At 41.0% G+C, this 24090-nt stretch overlaps 1 protein-coding gene across 4 annotated transcripts in view; it reads left to right on the forward strand.

The window, feature by feature from the left end:
• The first annotated feature begins 834 nt into the window (after positions 1–834).
• The window catches only part of LOC144988238 (leukocyte elastase inhibitor-like), a 35172-nt gene continuing 11916 nt past the window's right edge, over positions 835–24090 (forward strand). For 2 of the 4 annotated variants that reach the window (XM_078938407.1, XM_078938408.1), the window contains exons 1-3: positions 850–1218; positions 20830–21012; positions 23283–23414. In XM_078938407.1, coding sequence (XP_078794533.1) covers positions 1051–1218; positions 20830–21012; positions 23283–23414 — 483 coding nt within the window. In that variant the 5' untranslated portion in view covers positions 850–1050. Of the gene's footprint in view, positions 1219–6839; positions 6908–20829; positions 21013–23282; positions 23415–24090 lie in introns of all 4 variants that reach the window. The other 2 variants (XM_078938410.1, XM_078938409.1) reach the window with 2 other exon arrangements.

Raw genomic sequence — 24090 nt, forward strand, 5'->3', positions numbered from 1 at the left:
CTGCTAATGCTTTTTCGAAATGAATATTGTGACACGGTGCGCGGGGTGGATGTTAAAATGCAAATGCAATCCCCTCTTTGCATTTTCGTTTTAATTATGACACAGAATAAGCGGTTTTAAGTATAAAATGAAAAGGCATTTTGAAATATTGCTTTTTCTTTTTAATTTTGAGTCAAAAAATGCAGTTACATTTTGAAAATTAAAAAGCATTTCTGTTAATCCATTTTAATTGTCAAATTAGACATTTCTAAATGAATTATGCTACACATTTACCATGGACCTTTTTGAAAATGAAATGTCAAATACCATTTTATTTATCATTTTAATTAAGTGACAGAAAAAGCTGGGTTGAGGAAGGAAATGAAAAAGCATTTTGAAGTATTGCTTTTTCTTTTTAATTTTGAGTCAAAAAATGCAGCTTAATTTTGAAAATTAAAAAGCATTTCTATTAATCCATTTTAAATGTCGTTTTAGACAATTTTAAATGAATTATGCTACACATTTACCAGAGAACGTCTTGAAAATGAAATGTCAAATACCATTTTAATTTTAATTTTAATTAAGTGACAGAATAAGCTGTGTTGAGGAAGGAAATGAAAAAGCATTTTGGTGGATTGCTTTTTCATTATATTTTTGAGTCAAAAATGCTTTTTCATTTTGAAAATGAAAAAGCATTTCTGGTTTTGACTTTGCTTTTTATTTATGCTACATAATCGCTTCCATAATTTCCCACGGCACACTGGTTGAAAAACACTGTTTTAGGTCATATCTGTTGCAGTACCTAGACTACGCCACAAGGCGGCAGAAACGAGACAACGAATACGAAGATGCAGCGTTGAAGAAGAAGACAACTTCCGGAAATAATGTTTAAACTCCAACGAACTGTTATCTGTATGCATTTAAACTTTTAAAATATCTCAAGCAACTCTTAAGCTCAGCAAAATACAAATTTTCAAGGAGGGACGAACAGTCTGCGGAAAAGAATCCTTGACTAACCATCTGGCCGGCGGTTCAACCTGCTAAGCAGGTTTGTTAGCTGTGCGCTCCAGGATGATGGAGAGACTGTCAGCGGAGAAGCGAGTCCTCTTCCTGGTCTCCTTTTTTGTATGTCTAGTGTTGGTCGTTTATGGAAACTATCACTATCAGTACAGGAACATAGTGTACACAGACGACGATTACGACATGTTCAATGATGCTGCGAGGTTCATGATCAACGAGGTAAGGTTTTTTTTTTTTTTTACTTTATAGACAATTGAGGTAAATAACCGTTATTTATTGTATCGTTATTAACGAACAATAATAACCATGTAATCAACATAACTTCGAAGATCCATCACCATTGCCAAATAACATATTAACATAGAAAATAAAGAATAGAGAGAAAAAAATCAATGAACATTACACACAAATAAATAAAAATAAAATAAAATAACAGAACCAATCTAAATAGTCTAATACTGGTTAGGGGTACTTGTGAAGTTTGTATTTCTGAACAAAACTAAGCAATTTCAAGCCATCCTTCTTTTTCATATAATGAAGTGATTGAAAGTAAAAACAGAGCTCATTATGAAATGTGATAAAAAGTGGTTTGGTCTCCAAATATTTATTTTTGTGTATATAAAACTTTCCTTGTATTCTCCTGAAAAAGCTCTTCGTGAAATAAATCGTCCATTGTGGAAAAACAGCAACGTGCAATAAAAACAAAGCTACTTTGGAAAATATTGATTTTGAAATCCAAGGTTCTGAAAAAAGACGTAGAATTGTAATAATATTCCACATGATTAAAATGAATATTTTAAAATGCTGTTTAAAAATAATGAACAGGTTTTTAAAGCAAAATGAAAAATATTGAATAATATAATGGCTAATTTAAAATCAGTGTGCAGGTTTTTCACCATTTCATGATCTTTTTATATATTTATGAGAGATTTATTGGTTGATTGTGTATTTTCATGAGGTCATATTTATCTATTTAATTAAATATTTATTTATTTGATTATGAACATTATAAGACTCCATAGAAATCTTCCCAGATTGTTTTTATAACTCCACAGTTAAAGTATAAATGATCCACAGTCTCAATGTCCTTTAAATAAAAACTGCAGTCATTCTCTTCAAACCCAAAACGAAGTCTCAAAAAATTCCTTGGATGGATAAACATCACTAATTGTTTTACATGGATGTCTTTTACCTTTGGTAAAATACAGAATTTTAAGTAATTCAACCTTAATTCAAATACCTCTTCTTTAGAGAAGTGTTTAGAAATGCTTTTCTTCTGATGAGATGTGTTTGGAAGAGTCATTTAACAAACAATCTGCGCATGAAGCTGTTAGGTAATTCTGTCTTTGCTGCCCATCCAATTAGAGTGAATGAAGTTTTAATTAATCTTCGTTTCACTAATTGTATCAATGACCGAGGAGGAGCTTTGATCACAGCATCATATTGTTTCCGATCAAATAACTGAAATTTAGAACTAAAATGTTCAAGCGTCAAAATGTTTCCAGAATGATCCAGTAGATGCAGAACAGACCATATCCCTTTAGTCAGCCAGTTATTGTAAAACAAGGATTTGTTTCTCCGTAACACATAACAGCAGTTCCAAAGAGGCGTGGTGTGCAGACTAAAGTTATGCTTATAAATCAGTTTCCAGTGCAATAAAACTTGTTGATGAAAGGCAGAAAGTTTGATTGGCAGTTTTCTTTAGATCATAGTCACATTTAAGCAGAACGTTAATTCCAACTACATCCCTTAATATTTTAGAGGGGAATTGATACCAGAAACCTTTTTCGTACTTTAAGAAGGATCTCAGCCAGTTGATTTTAATCGTCCCGTCTAAACACTCAACATCAATAGCTATAAGTCCTCCCTCCTCATAATCTGTTAACATCACACTTTTTTTAATATAATGAGTTTTGTATTTCTAAATGAACTTAAAATGAATTATATTTATATCTTTAATTGCAGATTTAGGGAAGGATAAAGAATATGCAGGGTAGATTAATCTTGACAGAGATTCCATCTTTACTAGAAAAACTCTGCCCAGAATAGGAATATCTCGGTTGGACCACAAATTTAGGTTTAATTTACAATTATCTAGAGTTTTCCAAAAGTCCAATGATTTGGAGTCTTTGGTTTGGTGAATACCCAGATATTTTACTTGGGATTTAACAGGAATTTTTTGAATTGTTGTTAAAGTGGGATCTTTAATTGGCAATAATTCACATTGATTTAGATTGAATTTCAGACCAGAAGCTCTGGAGAAAACATTTATTAATTGTAAAACCACAGAAATCTGACTGCTGTCCTTCATAAAAATAGCTGTATTGTCAGCGAACTGAGTGATTGCTATTTGCTGGCCTAAAGCATTAAGTTTCTCAAATGTTAATGGAGAATCTCGGCGAGGTCCCATGTGGCAAAGAAATGACACTATTCGTATCTCCATAAAGTGTTTTGGTGAGATTGATAAAGTTGGGTCCAAAGCCAAATAAATCTAAAGTTTGAAACATGAATTGATGTTGGACTGTCAAAGGCTTTAAAAAATCAAGGAACAAAATGAAGCCTTCGTCTTCTATCAGATAATTGTAATCTAACAGGTCCAGTATGAGGCGGATGTTATTATGAATGGATCGGCTTATCAGAAAGCCAGACTGAGTGTCAGAAATAATCTGGGACATCCCAGTTTTCATTCTATAGGCAAATATGTGAGTTAAGATTTTATAGTCGTTATTAAGTAAGGTAATTGGTCTCAGATTATAAATCAGTCGAGGATCTTTGCCAGATTTAGGTATGAGAGTTCTGATGCCTTGCTTCATAGTTGTTGGTAGAGTTTACGTGTTAGTTATTTCCTTCAGTGTCAAATAAAGCAGGTCTTTCACATGTTCCCAGAAATGTCTATAAAAATTAACAGTCCGCACATCTGAACCTGGAGATTTGTCCAAAGCTAAGCATCTTAAAGCATCTTCTACCTCTGACATGGTGATCTTTGCCTCACAAAGCTCTCTGCAGCCATCATCTATTTTAGGGACCAAATGTTTGATTTGTTTTAAAAAGGCTTCAGCATCATGGAGGGAGTATGAGGACGCGTATAACTCACTGTAGAACTGAAAATTTTCTTTTGTAATTGTTGTAGGAGCTGTGCACTCCACATCTTTTATTAACAAAGTTTTTACACTGTTTCGCTCAATGAGTTATATCGCTAGAGGAGACACGCCCGCTTTAGAAGCCTGGCCGACGGTGGCGGAGCGCGACGCCATCTTGGTGAGGTCGACGACGCCCACATGACAATGATTTCTATTGCTTAGTGGTGTCTAAGTAGCTTTTATAAGCTATATATATTTTTACATTTATATATATTTATACATATATGTAAATATATTATATTTATATATAATATATATATAGATACATCATTTGTTGTCGTTAAAGAAGAGAAACAGTCAGCCTTAAAAGCTCAAACTTTAATGAAAATGCATTGTTGCAGAACTTACAAATAAAAAGATTATTACAAAGAATTTTTAAATATAATTTCTAAACATTTAGAAGTTTTAAACCTCTTTGACATGTAATTTAAATTATTTAGAAAAACCCAACAATAAGTCAATAATAACAATTATAATAAATCAATAGTAAGTCAATACAAACAGTAAATAATAACAATAAATAAATAATAAGTCAATAAATAATAAAAAACAAGTCTATTAATAATAATAATAATAATAATAATAATAAATATTCAAAAGAAGTCCAAAAGTGAACAATAGATTTACCCTAAAAAAAACAACAACAACAAAGAAAAACAATAGATTTATATTGATTCATGTGAGTATAACACAGATGGTATGGTGTCGGGTTTCAAGCAAACAGTCTGGCCTCTTATCTAAATGTGTTTCCACAAATCTTTTGAACATAGCCAGACTGTATTGCTAGTTGGTACTACAGTGATCCATCTGGGTTAGCTCTTTTGATAGCTAAGATCCACTTTTTCCCTAAGTCTGAATCCATTGGAAACCTGCAAGAAAAGTTCAGTCTCTGAGTCAGAAATGTATAAATCTATATTACTATAATAGCCTAGTATGCTGTATACAGGTTTAGCAAAATAAAATGTACATTTATGTCGACAGCAAATTATCCGTACATCATGCAGCATGTTGAGAACAGCCCTGCAGCATCATGCATGTCAACATGTGTACTATTAATGAAGCCCCTGCAGCATTAAAAGAAAAAATTAAAATACTTACCTGTGAAATGATATACCTTCCTCCTTCATGGACTCATTTATCTGATTTTGGCAGTTGAAACCCAAACAATGAACTGGTAATATGCAAACGATTTGATCACATGCATGCACTGCAGCAGTAACTTGACCTCACCAAGATGGCGGTGCTCTCCTCCCATGAGGAACCATGTGACGTCTCCTCTAGCGATAGAACTCATTGGTCTCGCTCTTGCCTTCTTTTTTCCAGTCAACAAAAATATGCAGAACTTTTTTCCCCTTCCTCAATCCGTCTTGCTCTTGATCTGATATATGCACCTTTGACCTTCTTTATGTACATTTTATCCAAGGAGGATTGCAAGATAATCATTTGCTGTTTATGATTTTCATCTGAGTCCAAATTGTGACATATTGAGTTTATTTCTTTGATAATTTCTTCTTTCTTGATTTATACTGCTTACTCATCTGCTTACCTCTAGATATGGAAATTTGTCTCACTTTATATTTAAAAAACTCCCATCTATCTCTATAAGACGTGAAGTGAGCCTCCATATTAATTTTATTAATTGTATAAATAATGTTTTGACAATATGTTTCATCATTAAGAAGATTGGAGTGAAATTTCCAATAGCCTTTGTTTCTAGACTGAGAACTCTGAAGTTGGACGGAAAGTCTGACCACACTGTGATCTGTTAATGGAGCAGCTGAAATGTTTACTTTCGGGATGAAACTCTGATGATCATCTGAGATTAGCCAAAAGTCTAGTCTAGATTTGGCTGTACCATCTGGTTTAAACCCGGTAAAGGCTTAAGCATCAGGGAAATCTCTATGCCATACATCTATTAGGTGCAGCTCTGTGCAGAAATGAAGGAGTGTTGGATTATGATGGTGATTCAGAAATGCAGATGGAGATCTGTCCAGCCAATCATCTTCCACCATGTTAAAATCCCCACCGATTATTCGTATTTGAATTGGATATCTCTATCTAAGGTCTTTAAATGGGGAAACGTTAATTTATTTTGAGCATTACAATTTTAGCCATAAACATTACCTAGAGCCAAAAAACATCCATCAAGATAAAAAATGCAAATAATCCACTGACCTGAATCATCCCTCTTCACTGTTAACAATTTCCCTGGAAAGTTATTCAGTAGTGTAGCGACCCCTGCTGACCTATTACTGTCATAACTAAGGTAGATTTTATCGCCCCACAGATTAGACCAGAATTTTTCATCACTTTCACTGGAATGAGTTTCCTGCAGAAGGAAACACTGAGCTCTTTGATTCTTACAAAACAAAAACACAGATTTTCTTTTGACAGAATATCTCAGACCCCTAGCATCTAGTGTAACATAAGAACATAATGACTGTGACAAAGACATAAAAATAAAAAAAATACGAATAACACAAAAAGATAAAGCTAAAGAAGCTGGAACTACAAGCGTTGAATATGCCCCTAAAACTGTATAATCTTTGAGGACCGAGATTTTAACCCCAAGATAAATTTTGTCAGAACCATTACAGTAGATGTGAATTAGCATTAACTAGCATGAAAAACCTATAAATAACCTTTTTTTTCTTTTTTTTCTCCATCCTTTTCCTTCTTTGAACTGTTTTATTGAACCAGCTCAGTCCACACGAACCCTGATACCATTGATGTAGCCCACCGGTCCTCTGTAGTACACGTGTGAGCAGGTGGGACAAACTAAATGCATGATTGGATGGTTTTTTGCATGTTTGTTGTGTTTTTACACCCCTTGCATGCTGCATGTGGACACGCCCCTTAATTAGAAGCACCTGCTCTTAATTGAGAGACTATATAGGAGTGGAACAGAGAAGCAGACGTGCGCTCCAGAATGTAGCAGACTCTGGGAAAAGTTCCTGCACGGCCAGGAGGGCGCATACCCCAGGGGCGCTTGGTCCTGCGCACCCTGGGAGCATGGCATACACACCGGGAACCCGACGGGCCTGTATACACGGGACGCATTTGGACCGCCAGACCACTCATTAAATGCACCAATGGAGTGAGGAGGGCGCACACACCGGGGGCAATTGGACCGCTGGGACCACCAGTTCTGCCATACCGTCAACACGCAGGGGCCGGGCAGGGACCCTGCCTGTGTTGTAAGTAGCCCGACGTGACTTAGCAGACTGGTAGAAACACACAAGATGGCTGGGTCCAGCATGGATGTTGGAGTACCTTTGGTGCTGCCGCTTGTGTGTTTCCACACAGGAGTCCCAGCGTACCGGAAGGCCAGCCAGAAGCGACATGACACGGGGAGGAGTGTGTGAGGCTGAATACACGCAGAGGCAGAGGGGAACTCTGTCTGCCCTGTTAGTATGGGAAAGCGTAGCCACACTCCTCAGGCAACCGTGGTTGGCCTAAGGCAACCGTGGTTGCTTCTGGTGCTGGCAGATGTGTTTGCCTGCAGGTCCTGGTGCGTGTGACCCGAGGACTTCCCTGGTCATGGAGAAAGGACATCATGGGTCAAGTCTGGCGGGTGGAGGACGTTCCCTGGATTCCGGATTTGCTGTCTCCCAAAGCTGCTTTTGTCGACTGTCCCCCGGACTTTTAGTATTGCTTTGTAGTAGTTTTTACCCTGTTTCTGCATCTTATTGTATTTTATACTTTTTAGAGCTGTTATATGTATTTTATAGTTTTTTTTACCATCTCATTGGCCAGTCAGTTTTTAGGATTAATTGTTTTTGTGGCCAAAAATACCCGGTTCCTCTTTGGTGGCTCGTGTGTTCTCACCCAGATCGTCCCTCTAACCTGCAATAATTCAATTTCATCTTTTCATTCCATATTCAAACTTCTTACTGCCTTTCACCATCAACCACCCCCTTAACACATGTTTCCCTGCTGCTCGGGCTTCTTCCATCTTCGGCCAGGCCGCTGCTCGAGCTTCTCTGTCAGCTTTGGAGAAATCCTCCTTGAAGACGATTCCCAGATTCTTACAGGTTGAACAGTTCTTGGTTTTTCTCCAGATGGCGTCTCTGCGGTGCCTCATAACAAATTGTATGATGACCTCTCGGTGTCTGCCCTCCTCCTCTTTTCTCCCCAACCGAACTGTATCCACCATCATGTCCTTCTTCTCTTTCCAATCCGGAGCGATCTGGGTCAGGATTCCAATGATATCTCGGATCTTCTCGTCGTCTCTTTCTTTTAATCCTTGAATTTTTATAAAAATCTTATGACTATAAATCTTACATTTTTCTAATATTCATTGAGACAGTAATAAAGTGATCATTCTTGTTTTTCATGTTCCTTTCTTGAACGAATGTGGGTCACAGAGACACGGAAGTTACCGCTGAAAGCGGCTTTTGCGGCCATAAGGAGAGCATATCCGTGTGAATGACTTACGTCGTGAATAATTATTGAGTTCGAATGGATTAATTATTGCGTTCGAACAAATTAATCATTTTGAGGGAACGGAGTAGTATTTCTTGCGAACGAGATATTAATCTGTTGGAACAAGATATATTTTAATATTTTAGTGTCAGGACACGGGTTCCGTAACATATAAAACTTTTAAAAAATAAGAAGCACGAGTTATAGTATGGGAAAAACGATTGTGGTGATCACGTGATCATGTCAGGGGAATAATCCAGGTGATAATGACTGTTTAAAAGACCTCAGTCTTTAGAAATAATCAGACAAACTGACAAATGAATTGCATTTACATGTATTGTAGAAATCTGATGACTACAAAAAAAATATTCAAATGTTTTCCTCACTTGATTATCAGATTTAAGTCACAATCCATGTGACACTTCAGACTTAAACCGTCTGTAATGTGTATTTAAAAAAAAAAACATTTACTGGTAGTCTAGCATTATTAAAGTTGGCCATGCATGCAGATTTGGAGTTGTCTTGCAGAGATAATAGGTCTGCAAAATAGGTTACATGGACTGGAGGGATGCTGTAGTAGGGGGAGCTGATGCTGTAGTATCGTGAGACTCAACGAGACCGGTGTGGCAACTCAACTTGGCGGTGCGTAAGTAGCTGAACAAACATTTCTGTATTATATCACTTTACCGCCATATCAAATTAGCTGTAAAACTAACATCTGTAAAAGTTCAATAAGCTTTTTGACAGCCTGGAGGACCTGGAAAATTATAGACGGCTGCTACAATACCTTTGTTATGGGGAAGACCAACACCACCACTCCTTCCCCCAAACGCATCCGTCCAGAACATTCTTGAGCTGCCTCCTCTCCAGGCAGCGGAATCAGTGACACTTTAGATTCCATAGATAAAAAGCTCCCCAGCCTTGATTGCCGCTTGAATCTGCTAGAGATCCTCCATAGAGAGTTCCAAGGCCTGCAGGAGTCTTTAGAGTTCAGCCAGCAGCAGGTGCGGGAGCTTGCAGCGGAGAATCAGGCCCTCAGAGAAACTGTCAAGACCCTGAGCAGTGACACCGCTCGCCTTTCTGAGGAAAACCGCTCGATCGAAGAAACCCTCCTGGATCTTCAGTCGAGGAGCATGAGGGACAACCTGGTGATCTCGGGGATTCCAGACGAGGCAGGAGAGGACCCGGAGGCCACGGTGAAGCCCTTCTGAAGCTCCCCAAGGAGGAGGTGCAGAAGATCGCGTTCCAGAGGGTGCACCGGCTCGGAGGAAGAAGGTCCGACAACCAGCGTCCGAGACAGATTGTAGCCAAATTTGACCACTTTAAGCAGAAGGAGCTGGTGAAGAGCCGCGGCCGGAAGCTGAAGGGAACGCACTTTAGCGTGAACGACCAGATTCCGGTTGAGATTCTGCGGCGCAGAAAGATCCTTTTTCCTCTGAGGAAAAAACACATTGCCAATGGGTCCAGAGCTGTGGTTTCTGTGGATAAACTGTTCGTGGATGGCCGGCTCTTCCGAGACCCGGAGATCACCCCCTGGCTTTGCCGAAGATCTGACATCCATGCTGCGCTAAAAACAGTGGCTAAACGTGTTAAATGAATGAAACCGGCTCATCAATCATCCCACCTCCATCTCGTTGAAGCAGTTTAATTTTTCTCGCCTCTCATGGTTCTGTTGTTTTTCTTGTTATGTTTGTTTCTTTCTGTTTTTCTTTACTTCTTTCTTCATTTTAGTTTCCCCCTCTCTCCCCCCTCCCCATATGTAAATTATCCAAAGGCAACACGTCCCTCGGTAAGTTGGTATTCATTTATGCACGGAACGGGCACGTGCGCGACAACAAGCGCGCACACGAACCAGCTCACACTCGCGGACATCCCGCAAACACTTCACAAAAGCCCACATAGGACACGCAACATGCAGCCCACACAGTCAGAAACGCAAACAAACGCACAGCGTTCCTTCATCGATCAGCGGGCACGCGCACACGGACCGGCACACGCTCTATTTAGCCTTACACTCTCTTGGTCAGAGCAGCTATGAATAGTCTTAACATCGTTAGCTGGAATGTGCGTGGACTTGGCTCTGGGCCAAAAAAATTGACAGTGTTAACTCACCTGAATGATCTTAAAGCAGATATAGCCTTACTGCAGGAGACCCATTTATCAAAATCAGCTGATCATCTCCTGTGCTGCTTACGATTTCCAGTCATGTATTCTTCTAGTTACAACTCCAAACAAAGAGGAGTTGCTGTTTTGATTAATAAAAACATCACATTCACTCAAGCATACAGTTACTGACTCAAAAGGCAGATTTGTAATTATTAATATATCCATTCAGAATAAGGACTATTGCATAGCCAGTGTCTATGGCCCGAATGTTGACGACTCTTCCTTCTTTCTCAGATTCTTCACCTCACTCGCGGTTCACTCTGACTCCACAATCATTTTAGGAGGAGACGCCAATCTGATTCTGAATCCTGAACTTGACAGACTCAGCACAGCAGCAAACCAGCATACATGGCGGTCTGCAAGTATACTAAAGCAGTACATGAATGATCTGGGTCTCTGCGACGCTTGGTGCTCATGTCACCCAAACACTAAGAGGTTCACCTTTTTTTCTCCAGTTCACCATTCACACTCCCGTTTAGAATATTTATTAATCAGTAAATCTCTTCTAAAAGAAATTAAAAGTTCCAACATTCATCCAATTATTATCAGTGATCACGCACCAGTTTCTGTAAATATTTCTAGGGAAATGTCCACACCCTCAGGTACAACCTGAGGGTGTGGACATATTACTGTTTTTAAGTAATTTACATTCTGTAAATGAAACAATTCAATTCAATTTTATTTGTATAGCCCAAAATCACAACAACAGTCGTCTCGATGGGCTTCGAAGTAAAACATGAAATCAAAAGGATCACGAATACAAAGAGTTCAATAGGGAAATACTAAAATGAACTAACAAACTGACTAAGCTATACTGGCATCCCTGCCCTTAGACCCCCCTTCGCGGTAAGGAAAAACTCCCAAAAAAACGGATTCCGGAAAAAACGAAGAAACCTCAGGGGTGCCCACATGAAGGAGGGATCCTCCCCCAGGACGGACAGACGATTTACCAGAACTCTTAGAGAAGAATGAACTTATCTAAATCTACAACTACATATATAAAGTCCAGCAGACGAGCTTCATCCATTCGTGGTTGTGGGGACAGTCAAAGGCGCGAGTCGAGCCGGAGACAGGAGCCACAGCCAGGTGTAGGAGCGGGAGCAAAAGCGAGGTAGACTGTCAGGAACTGGAGCACGGATGAAACAACTGGAATCTGGAAACACTCCCACTCCCCAGGGGGGGAGAGGAAAAGAGGGACAATACATGAATCGCACTGCACCAAACAGAGGCATGGAGAACTAAATGATAAATTATGATCAAGAATAGAGGAGAGGAAGGGTAGAAGTAGAAGAGAAAAGAGGACAGAACCCCAGTGCACCATAGTTTCCCCAGCTTCAACTTCTAGCAGCCTTTTAAAAGAAATAGTTATTATTAAGTTTAATTTAAACTAACATTAAGTTAAATAATCTCTGAATACTAACTAGTCTGACAATAAGCCTGTCCAAAGAGGAATGTTTTCAGTCTAACTTTGAATGTAGAAACTGAGTCGGCCTCTCTTACATGAGCTGGGAGCTTATTCCATAAGACAGGGGCTTGGTGGCTAAACGCTCTACCTTCAACCGTACTTTTACTAATTCTAGGAACCACAAGCAGTCCTGCATTTTGCGAGCGAAATGTTCTCATTGGATGGTAAGGGACTATGAGGTCCTTAATATAGGACGGGGCCATTCCATGTAAGGCCTTATAGGTTAACAGGAGGATCTTGAACTTGATTCTGGAATCAACTGGGAGCCAATGGAGTGAAACTAACACAGGAGTGATGTGATCTCTTCTGCTAGTTCCAGCTAACAATCTAGCTGCTGCGTTCTGAACAAGCTGGAGACTTCTTAAGGAACTCTTAGGACACGCTGCTAACAAGGAGTTACAGTAATCCAGCCTCGACGTAACAAATGCATGGATGAGTTTTTCAGCATCACTCTTAGAAAGTATATTTCTGATCTTAGCAATATTCCGCAGGTGAAAAAAGGCAGTTCTACACGCCTGAGATATGTGAGCCTTAAATGATAAATCCTGGTCAAGTAAAACCCCAAAGTTTCTAACTGTGGAATTGGGGGCTATACTTATGCCATCCAGGGAGACTATCTGAGCAGACAGAGCATCTCTGAGGTTTTTAGGACCAAGTATAATGACCTCGGTTTTTTCTGGGTTCAAGAGGAGGTAATTAATTGTCATCCAGGTCTTGATGTCACTGATGCAGGCGTTCAGTTTCTCTATCTGGTCATTCTGGTCAGGCTTCATGGATAAATACAACTGCGTATCGTCGGCATAACAATGAAAATTAATGCTGTGTTTCCTGATTATGTTTCCTAGGGGTAGCATATAAAGCGTAAACAGGATCGGTCCCAAGACTGAGCCCTGTGGGACTCCATAGTTGACTCGAGTGCACTGAGAGGAATGTCCATTTACATTAATGAACTGATACCTATCGGACAGATAGGATTTAAACCACTGGAGAGCAGATCCTCTGATCCCTATGTCCTGCTCTAATCTATGGAGTAAAATACCGTGGTCGATAGTGTCAAAGGCTGCACTGAGGTCCAACAGGACCAGAATAGAAAGTAGTCCCTTTTCTGAGGCCAATAACAAGTCATTAGAGACTCTAACTAGTGCAGTTTCCGTACTGTGGTGAGGTCTAAACCCCGACTGAAAGTCTTCAAAGTGGCTGTTGTCCTGTAGGTGGCAGTAAAGCTGCTTAACTACAACTCTTTCTAGGATTTTAGAAATAAAGGGCAGGTTTGATATCGGTCTATAGTTGGCCAAGATGCTAGGATCCAAACTGGGCTTTTTCAGAAGAGGTTTAACAACTGCATATTTAAAAGACTGTGGTACGTATCCCGTTTCCAGAGAGGCATTTATCATTGTTAATATGGGATCATTAATTAGGGGAAAAGTTTCTTTAAAAAGTCTAGTGGGAATTGGGTCTAACAGACACGTTGAGGATTTGGAGGACGTAATAATTGATGTTATTTCCGCTTGATCCACAGCAGTGAAGCAGTCTAATGTTACAGAGGTTTCTATGGATGCCTCCATTTCTACCACTTCAGCCTGTTCTGGGCTGATAGTAGGAATAACTTGATTTAACTTATGTCTAATATTTGAGATTTTACTATCGAAAAATGTAAGAAAATCATCGGAGCTGAGAGAAACAGGAACATGTGGTTCTACTGAGCTCTGACTGCGAGTTAATTTAGCAATAGTGCTAAAAAGAAATCTTGGATTATTTCCATTCTCTGATGTTAAGGTTGAATAGTACTGGCTTCTAGCTCTACGCAGAGCTTTTTTATAATTTAATAGGTTATGTTTCCAGATATCCAGAGACTGCTCTGAACCGGAGCGGCGCCATTCTCTTTCCAACTTACGGGTTTCTTGTTTAAGAGAACGAGTTTCAGCGTTAAACCACGGTGCTACTCGGTTTTGTCTGACGAATTTAGGTTTCAAGGGGGCAACAACATCGAGTGTACTCCTGAGGGCTTGTAAGGCATCATTAACAAAGTGGTCATTTATACTAGGACTGATACTATGGGAGCTGGTCTCAGAGTATTTTCTCAGAATATTACTAAGTACTGGCTGAACTGTGTGTTTAAACTCAGACACAGAACGGTCAGTTAAGGTTCTTCTAAGCTGTTTCTTATTCACTGGGGCAGAAGGATGTTCCAGTGTAAACTGGAAGATAATCATAAAGTGATCAGAAATGATGGGGTTAAGAGGAAGGACACTCAGCTGGCTGATCTCTATCCCATGGGTTAGAATAAGGGTGTGCTTATGACAGTGAGTGGGTTCATTCACACTTTGGGTGAAACCAACATCATCCAATAAAGCTGCAAAAGCCTTTCCTAGGCAATCACTAGGGTCATCAACATGAATATTAAAATCCCCTAATATTATAATTTGATCAGAATCTAAGACAATAGTCGATAGGAAGTCGGAAAACTCAGTTAAAAATTCTGAATATGGGCCGGTGGGGCGATAAATAATTATGAGTAAAACAGGTTTTCGAGTTTTCCTGTTTGGGTGACTTATAGACAATATGATGCTTTCAAAGGAGTTATAAGCATTTTTAACTTTAGGGCTGAGAAGTAAGCTAGACTGTGATATTACTGCCAAACCACCTCCTTTCCCTGAAATCCTGGATTTCTGATAGTTAGCATAAGTGGGGGGGGGTTGCTTCATTCAATCTAACATAGTCATCCTGTTGGAGCCAAGTTTCTGTTAAGGCTAAAAGATTAAGGTTGTTATCAATGATTAACTCATTGACTAAGAGGGACTTGGAGGAAATGGATCGAATGTTTAATAAACCGCATTTAATGACATCATAATTCTGCTTGTGAGAACTGCTGTCTGTCACTTTAAGGTTTCTATGACGCGCTCCTTTCATTTGTCTTTCAGCACATAAGCTAAAGCTCGAACCTGCTTGACTTTCCCTGCATGGGTTTTGCACCGGCACTAACCCTAAGGGAGGCTCAGAGGAGCGTTTTACACTGCTGCTCTGCGCCCGGGTCTCGTCTCTGGATTGTCAGGTTAACAGACTAAGGCTAGCAGAAATGTTTCTAGAAAGAAGAGCGGCACCGTCCCGGGTGGGATGGACGCCGTCTCTCCGCATGAGACCGGGCTTCCCCCAAAACGCGCTCCAGTTATCCACAAAACCAACGCCGTTTTCTGGGCACCATCTAGAAAGCCAGCGGTTAAGTGATGAAAAGCGGCTGTACATTTCATCACTGACTAAGTTCGGCAGGGGACCAGAGAAAATTACAGTGTCGGACATCGTCTTAGCCAGTTTACACACCGAAGTTACGTTTAACTTAACCACCTCTGACTGTCTCCGTCGGGCATCATTACCGCCTGCGTGAATCACGACTCGACGGAACCTGTACTTACTCTGAGCTAACATCCTAAGGTTCCCCTCGATGTCACCAACTCTGGCCCCTGGATAACACCTGACTGTAGCCGCTGGTAGCTCCACTTTTCTAACTTCAGAAGAGCCTATAACCAGAGTTGAGTGTTCAGCGGGTGTGTCGCTGAGGGGGGAGAACCTATTACTAACGTGGAGTCTCGGGTGCTCTAAGTCTTTGCGTTTAGCACTATGTTTCCTCCCAACCGGTACAAACCCCTGACTGTCTCCCGGCTGTTGGGAGGGCGCTGGGGTGCTAATTAAGTTAGCCCTGGTAGCGCGACCCGCGAGTAACGACCTGGCTAGCCGGCTTAGCTTCCTCCAGTCTGGCCTCCAAGTCTAACACAAGACTACACTTAACACACATACCGCTATTTTCACTAAAGGAGGCAGGGTCATCACTAAACATATGGCACATGGGGCAGGAGAAAGGAGGAGAGGCAGAAAGAGAGGTGGCCATGCTAGGTTCTAAGCTAAGGCTAGCGGTGTTTAGGTAAAGAGAAGTGGTCTATTTAGCAAAATGAGAAAGTGAACAGCAAGCGGTTTAACAGTGGTGTATTCGCTAATAAAAGGTACTAGATGTGAATATTAACCCAGATAACCCTTAGAGTAAGCAATAGTAGTCAGGCTAATGCCAAACAAGAGGACAGCAGTCACACAAGACTAGCACTGGGAATAGCTTACTCAGAAATGACGTCACAGGAAGTCTGTAAACAACACAGCAACAATCATTTCAATTCAATTCTCCTCCATATCAGACTACTCCATTAATTAGAATAAGTCTGTTTTATTACCACTGAACATTAATGCGGAGCAAAGACTCACGATACCAGTCAAATCAGCAAATATCAAATATCTAGGTATCTATTTTCCCCCCAAACTATCAGAACTGGTGCAGCTTAACTACACCCCATTACTGAAAAACATACAGGACGATTTAACACGCTGGACCAACTTGCCTCTGTCCCTTATGGGCAAGGTAGCCACGGTTAAAATGAAAATCTTACCTAAAGTTAATTATCTATTCTCAATCATTCCCACACAACAGCCACTAAAATGGTTCAAAACATTAGACTCATCCATATCAAGCTTTTTATGGAACAATAAATCTGCAAGAATTAGTCTAAAAACTTTAAAATCTGCAAAAATCTGTAGAGGCTTAGAATTACCTAACTTCCACAAATACTTTCTTGCAAATAGATTACAATACATCTTAAAATGGTTAAAAAATAATTCAGAAACCAACTCATGGTTAGACTTGGAACAGGCGCTATGTGAAAAGATCAACCTGTCAGATCTACCATTTATTAGCCAAACAGTTAAAAAACAGGCTTGTTTTCAAAGTATTAATATAAACGCTACTTTAACAGCCTGGTGGGAATTTCTCAAAATATCAAAATCCTCAATTCAACCGTGCAAAATGACACCCATCTGGAAAAACCCGGACATCCTTATAAACAAAAAAATGATACACTTCCCAGCTTGGCAAGCAGGGGGCGTAAAACAACTAGAGCACGTAATTATTGATAGAAGATTCATAACTCCCCAAGAACTACAAGACAAACATGGAATACATAACTTCTTGGAATATCAGCAACTTAAATCAATTATTACTAAAATGTTTACATACAAAGACATTGATTTAAAGCTACCAGAAGCAGTTAACTCTCTCATTAATTTTTCAATGAATAAAACTCTCTCCAAAATATACAAACTTTTATGTAATTTAGATAATAATATTTCACTTCTGACAACAAAATGGGATGCAGATTTGAGCATCAGCACAGATGAAAGCTTCTGGTCAGAACTTTGTCTAAACACCTTTAAACTGACAAAAAGTCCAAATCTGCCGCTAATCCATTTCAAAACTCTACACAGAATTTACTACACTGGACAGAGGATGTTCAAGATGGGTCTCAGTAACTCAGATATTTGTTAGCACTGTGATAGTAATCTACCCAACAGTTACATGCATGCACTGTGGTTCTGCACGCCTGTCCAGGCTCTCTGGCAGCAGGTATGTGCCGATCTATCAGTCTGGCTTAAGGTTTCAATCACAGCTTCACCGTCACTTTGTGTGCTTGGTGACATGAGTGCCATCGATGTAGAAGGAGGATTAGTATCTATCATTTTCATAACTATTTGTATTGCTAAAAAATATTTTAATAAATTGGAAAAACAAGAAAAATATAAATATAAGTCAACACAGAAATCTGCTGCTTGATCATATCAGCTTGGAAAAAATGTCAGCCCAAAGTTCAAGAAACTTTGAAAGAATTCAGTCTCTCTGGTCTCCCATAGCTAACTCCATGACTTAGGGGGTGGGGGGCCTGGTCGTCGCTGCTCCTTGCCTTACTGCCATAGTTTGGGGTGGGGGTTGGGGCCTCCGGTGCCCGGTGGGGGGCGATGAGGGCTCCGTTGGTCGGGGGGTCGGGTCCAGTACCTGGGTGGGGCGGGCTGGGGCGTTGCGCGGTCTTCTGGGCTTGGGTGTGTGGTGGTGGTGGGGGGGGGTGTGTGGAGTGGTGGTCTGGCTCGGCCTGGGGGGGGGGGTCCCTTTGCCTGTGCTGGGGGGGGGGGGGGGTTGGCATATAATCTCATTATAGGGGGAGGGGGGTTTAGCCTGCGATGCACCTTGGGGGGGGGGGGGGGGGCTACTTGGTAGTGGTCTCCCTCCCATGGTTGCCGTATGGAGTGGGCCCCCCCTCTCTCGGTTTTATTTGCACTTTACACATGTAGGGTAGGTAGGGGGGGTGCTTGGACATCACTGCCAGTAAGCAGCAGATGTCCTCTTAGCACCCTACCCGCCAATTCTAACCTCACTTTAGATATTTACGGCCCCTTGGTGGGGAGGGTGAGGGGACATCACTGTGAGTAATCAGGAGATGTCCCCTCAGTGCCCTACCCGCCAATTTTAACTGAAACCCCCTAGTACACACACACTTTACTCCTCAAAATATACAATCAAACATAAACACACACACATACACACACACCCTCACAAACACACGCACACACATTTTGCAAGGAAGGTGGGACCTAGGACCGTCTGTCCCCTACCCCATCCCTGGTGGGGGGTACTGGGCCCTTGGCAACGGCGGCTGTGTCCCCTGGGTGCCGGTTTCCTGGGCCCGGCAGTGCCTTCTCCGCGTGGGGAGAGGGTTCACATTACACCTGAGCCGGGGGTGTCCGTATCCCTGTGGGGTGGGTTCTGGTCCTTGCCCCTGAGCGCTGGGCCCGGCAAAATTTCAAACTGTGGCCGAGCCTGGTCAGGCCATGTTTAAAACACCCCCCGGGGTGCTCCCCTCCTGGGTGGGGGCGGCTGGCCCCTGCCTTGCTCCTTCTTGGACCAACCGTGGGCCGGGTGGGTGGCTGCCTGGAGTGCGGAACGGGTCTCCCTTGGGGGGTCCTGGCTCGTACCTGGGGTTGGGGCAGGGGGATGCCTAGAGCTCCTGGGTGGTGGTGGGTGCTCGTCTGGAGCTGTGGGTGCCCCTTCTCGGGTGGGGCCCTGCGTTGGGCCCTCACGGCGCGGCGGGGGGGCTGCTCTCCTGGTTGGGCTGGGGCGGCGCTCTCTTTCCCTCCGTGCCTCCCTGCTCTCTTGCTCTGAGGGCCTCGCGGCGGTCCTGCTGGCCCTGGCCTGGGTGGCGGATGTGGTCGCCCGGGGGGCGGTTGTTCTCTGCCTGCTGCCGTGTGGCGTTGGGGGGTTCTGGCTGCCGCTGCTGCTTCGGCAGGGGTCTTGGTGTGGGGATGGCTGGGCACTCTCCGTCCTTCTTTTCACATTCCACCATCCATTTTAGAAGAACATAAGCACTCACCTGAGCACAGGTGTTAGCTCACCTTTGCACTAATAGTTTGCATGATTGAATGAATGAAATATTTCAAACTAGTTGGTTTGAAGGCATAAGTATGTGTGTGTGAACACTGTGTTTTGTGTACATGTTGACATGTGGACATTTTTGCAGCTAGCAGGTGTGTTGATAACATTTGAGTGTGTGTGTGGACAGGCCCCGCCCTGTGAGATTTGTACTACATTTGAACCTTATCGTAATGATAAACATCCAGTAAACTTGTTGCTTTATGCTGCTTCATGGTCTTACCCCCCCCCCCCCCCCTCCTATTATCACCCTCCTATCCCCTCCTCTCTCTAACATCCCTCTCTCTTTTTCCCTCCTTTCCTTTTCCGTCCGGTCCAACACCAAAGATTTTCAAACATGATTGAAATTAATAAAGTTTGGCCTCAATTACAAAAGGGGTTTATTCAGACATACCTCTGGTTTGTCTGAAGATTAATAACCCCTCTTGTTAAAGTAAAATATGTCCAACACAAGAGGTCGTCAGCTCTCATCTGTCTGCCCAGCTGTTGGACAAGACAAGTTAAAAAATTTAATAAAAAATAGGTTACATGCTTTTGCACAAAATGTTAATAAAGTAGATATCAGCAACCATTAGCCTTTAATCCTTACCTTTTTACTGACATTTTATCTTGTAAAACAAACAAAAACAAAAAAACTTGTTACAGGATTTCTAAAGTTGACATAAACAGATAGTGGTTTTCAGATTCCTCCCAGTCATCAGATGTTTGTGTCTGTGAACACATTTTTCACTTTGATCGGACATTTACCTCATCTGATTACAAACACACAAAAGGATGTGCAGAAGGTAGAATGGAGACAAATTATTCTTGAAATCAGTTTTTCTTACCTGTGCGCCATTGCTTTTGAATATTTATTCTGACGTGCAGCACGTGGTGTTGCCAGGCATGAAAAGTGCTTTATAAATAAAGATTAAATTAACTGGATGATTGAATTTTTTTATTGTTTTTTTGACAGACGAGTTCCTTTTTTAAACTTCAGTTATAATTTTTTATTACATCTATTTCTCAGATGTTTATTTAGCTTGAATTTTTTAATAAATATTTTGTGATTGTCTCAGACATTAGATTTTAAAATCATTTTTGTATTTGGTTCATTTGTGTCGTAAATGTTACATTAAAGTCAGTGCTTGGAGGTCTAAGAACCTTTACTTTCTAACACCTCTAAGAGGACAAATCAATTTAAAAAATGTAATTGATCTTTTTTTACTATCAGAATCTAATGTGTGAGGTGTAAACAATCCCAGCAATATAGCAGAATTGGGTTTAAAACGTTTTTGTAGCAAACATTAAAAAACATTGAAAAAAAGATGTAAACTGTCTATTTTTCGTCCTTTTTGCAGGAAATCATGGCCTCCCTGAACACTGTTTCCAGCGCCAACACCAAGTTCTCTCTGGACTTGTTCAAACAGCTGAGTAACGAAGACAAAATGGCAAACGTGTTCTACTCTCCGTTCAGCATCTCTTCCGCTCTAGCCATGGTGATGCTGGGAGCCAGAGGAACCACAGCCTCACAGATGACTGAGGTATCACGCACTGCCCCCCCCCCATCCCCCCCTATTTTTTGCTTCCATTAGCTCACATTTTGGTTTCCAAACACCTTGGTGATGCATTTACTTATATTACATGCCTCTGCAGCTTACCTGGGCGTCAAAGTTTCCCAATGCCGTGTCAACTGTGAGTGGAGTGCTAGCATTCACTCGCTCAGCATTTTTTATGATGCGTATTGCAAAACAGGGTGAGCCATAAAAAGCTGCTTACACTGACATATTCTGTGTATGTTATCAGTTATGTGTAGCAGACCTGGCTGCAGCCCGACTTCCCCATAAGCCGTTTCAAAGTTGACTCATCGAATGCCTCCAGATCGGCAGTCCTATTTATTTAAACTATTAACCCTGATTTTAGGGAAAAGAACAGAACCCATTTGGCAGAGTTGTCTCCTTTGTGCTTTGTTAAAGCAGTACTTATGGAGGATTTATGGGTGATTTTTCAATCTAAAGGTCCTCAACAAATGACATTTGTTTCCGTTGGTGGTTAAGCTAATGGCAGCCATAAAACAGGAGTTTCTAAGAACGGCTGTTGAGATCAAAGTTGACCTGAGAGCATTCAGGATTTGATCCAATGTTTTCAACAGCTTCGACTGTTTGGAAGAGATTTGTGCCACGCCCACAATCCTCTCTGATTCTGTAAGAAACGCCCTTACATTTAAAATAAATTAATAAAAAGAAAGAAATATTGAAATAAATTGTAATGGGGATTTGCAAACTGATTGATAATATTCATCGTTCATTTTCTTAACCGTTTATTCCCTTTCGGGGTCACGGGGTTGACGGAGCCTATCCCGGCCACTTGGGCGTAGGCAAGGGATGCCCTGGACTGGTCGCCAGTCTGTTGCAGGGTAGAATATCCTCAATTACACATTCATTTACTCTCACACTCACACCTATGGACAATTTAGAGTTGCCAATCAACCCATGTTTTTGGACAGTAGGAGGAAGCCGGGGATCCCGGAGAAAACCCACGCATACACGGGGAGAACATGCAAACTCCACACAGAAAGGTCCCCCATTGATGTTCTGTTTTTCATGTCCCCCAGCCGAGACTTGAACCGGGGGCCTTCTTGCTGTGAGGCAAGAGCGCTAACCACTGCGCCACCGCAATAATTGTCGATAAATGCTGAATTGATAAACTGCTGCTCAGCAGAAGCCTTGGCAGGGAGGGGTTTTCTGAGAGAACTTTAAAAATCTGGATCTGCATCCATGAACAGCAGAGGTGCTACAACGTTTGCACTTGTTTTTCCAAATATTTGCTCTAATAATCTTAGGATCCAGTTTCTGTTTTTGTGGTTTTGTGTCCAAATAAAAAGGTTCCACTCTCATTTTAGGCTCCACCTTTTTGCCTTCTGTGCAATCAACTAATGTTTAATCTAGTATAGCATTTTAGAATAGAATAGAATGCCTTTATTGTCACTGTGCACATGTACAATTTGCATCATAGGCGTAAACAATGAAATGAAAAAAGCCACTCACTATTCAGTGCTGACATGCATAGAAAATAATTTCACAGAAATAATAAAATAATTTCACAAAACTGAAGAATACAATATACCAAGTACCAAAAATTTTACAAAGGTGCAAAATGTGCAATAGAAAATAGAAATTATAAATTAGTTTAATTAAATGTTTGCATTAAAATATTGGGTATCTTTCTTCTTTTGGGGTCTTGTAGAAATATAGTTTTATAGTTTTATAGATTTTTGTTGTTGACATTTTTGTGTAAATGTCTGACTGTGTGCGTCTGATCAAAGTTTCCCACAGTCTCTCTGCTTCAACCAGGTAAACTACTTCAGTAAAGCAGGTTTTTTGTTTTGCTTTTTCCTGTATGTCAGGTTATAAATAGAAACTTTGTCTATAAACTGACCTCACTACCAGCTGCATCAATGACGGCTCACCCATTCCTCCTCATCATCACTGCTTTGTTATCCTGCAGGGTGCCGGTATAATGGAAAAAGCCTTTCTCAGGCTGAATGGCTAAAAAAAACAGAAATAATGAAGGGAAAGTTCCAAAGTTGGTTTTAGTTTGATACTTTTAACCCCTCGATGCCTGAATTTATTTCACCTTTTTTTTCTTTCAAATTGATTCTACATTAAGGTTATATAAGTAAAAAAATTGGTTTGATGCATATTTGCATCATAGACATTAAATAGATTTTAAAATAAAATACACACAACCTGATTCTTGGAGCAAAGAAAGGAAGAAATGTTTAATTCAGGTGGCTGTAAACTGCACCCCCCAGGTTCTCTGCTTCTCAAAGGCAGGGAAGCAGCAGCAGCAACGGCAGCAGCAGCAGCAGCAGCAGGCTAAAGGAGCGCAGCAGATGATGCAGATGCAGCAGCAGGGCAAGGCCAGTCTGCCAGCTCAAGTGAAGGTGGCAGAAACTGAACGCTAACGGGGGCGCAAAAATGAAACAAAACATCTGCAGTCTGCCATTTTTTAGTCTGCACATGAGATTTGACCTCCTTGATCCCTGTCGCGTCAAGTTGAAATAATTTTCAGCAAACTGTTTAGTTTTCTGAAAATGGCTTCATAGCCATTTCCACTAACCAGCTTTAAGCGCCATGAATTTTCCAACAATTTCTTTATGAATTAGCACTTTCCCATTTTCCCACAACATAGCTAGCAGAGGTTAAAGCGATTTACGACCAGCCTTAAGACGCATCCTGGAAATCCTGACAGGAGTTTAAGACCCATTGTGAAGGAATTTGTTTTATTATTATCATTGTTTAAATGTATTTCTTTAAATGTTAACTCAGATTGACCTTTTTACCTCTTCTGAAAACAGTTCTGTGTGTTTTGGTCATCTGCTTCTCATGCCCAGCCAGGAACAGGGGGGTTTTACGACACACTGTCCTCAGCTGATAAGTGATACTGTTTGAAGTTAGAATCCACCAAAGGGGTCATTGTATGACACCCCCTAATGAACTTTTTGTCTTTGTCTTGAATTGTTACCTCCCACTTGTGTTCTTAATAAAAGCAGCACAGGGAGGGGCAGACCTTTGAGAAGAGAAACGTGGTGGACCTTTTCCAACACATTTGCTCCTCTC

The sequence above is a fragment of the Oryzias latipes genome, chromosome 20, assembly GCF_053564925.1.
Source record: "Oryzias latipes strain Hd-rR chromosome 20, Olatipes_Hd-rR_3.1".
Lineage (NCBI taxonomy): Eukaryota > Metazoa > Chordata > Actinopteri > Beloniformes > Adrianichthyidae > Oryzias > Oryzias latipes.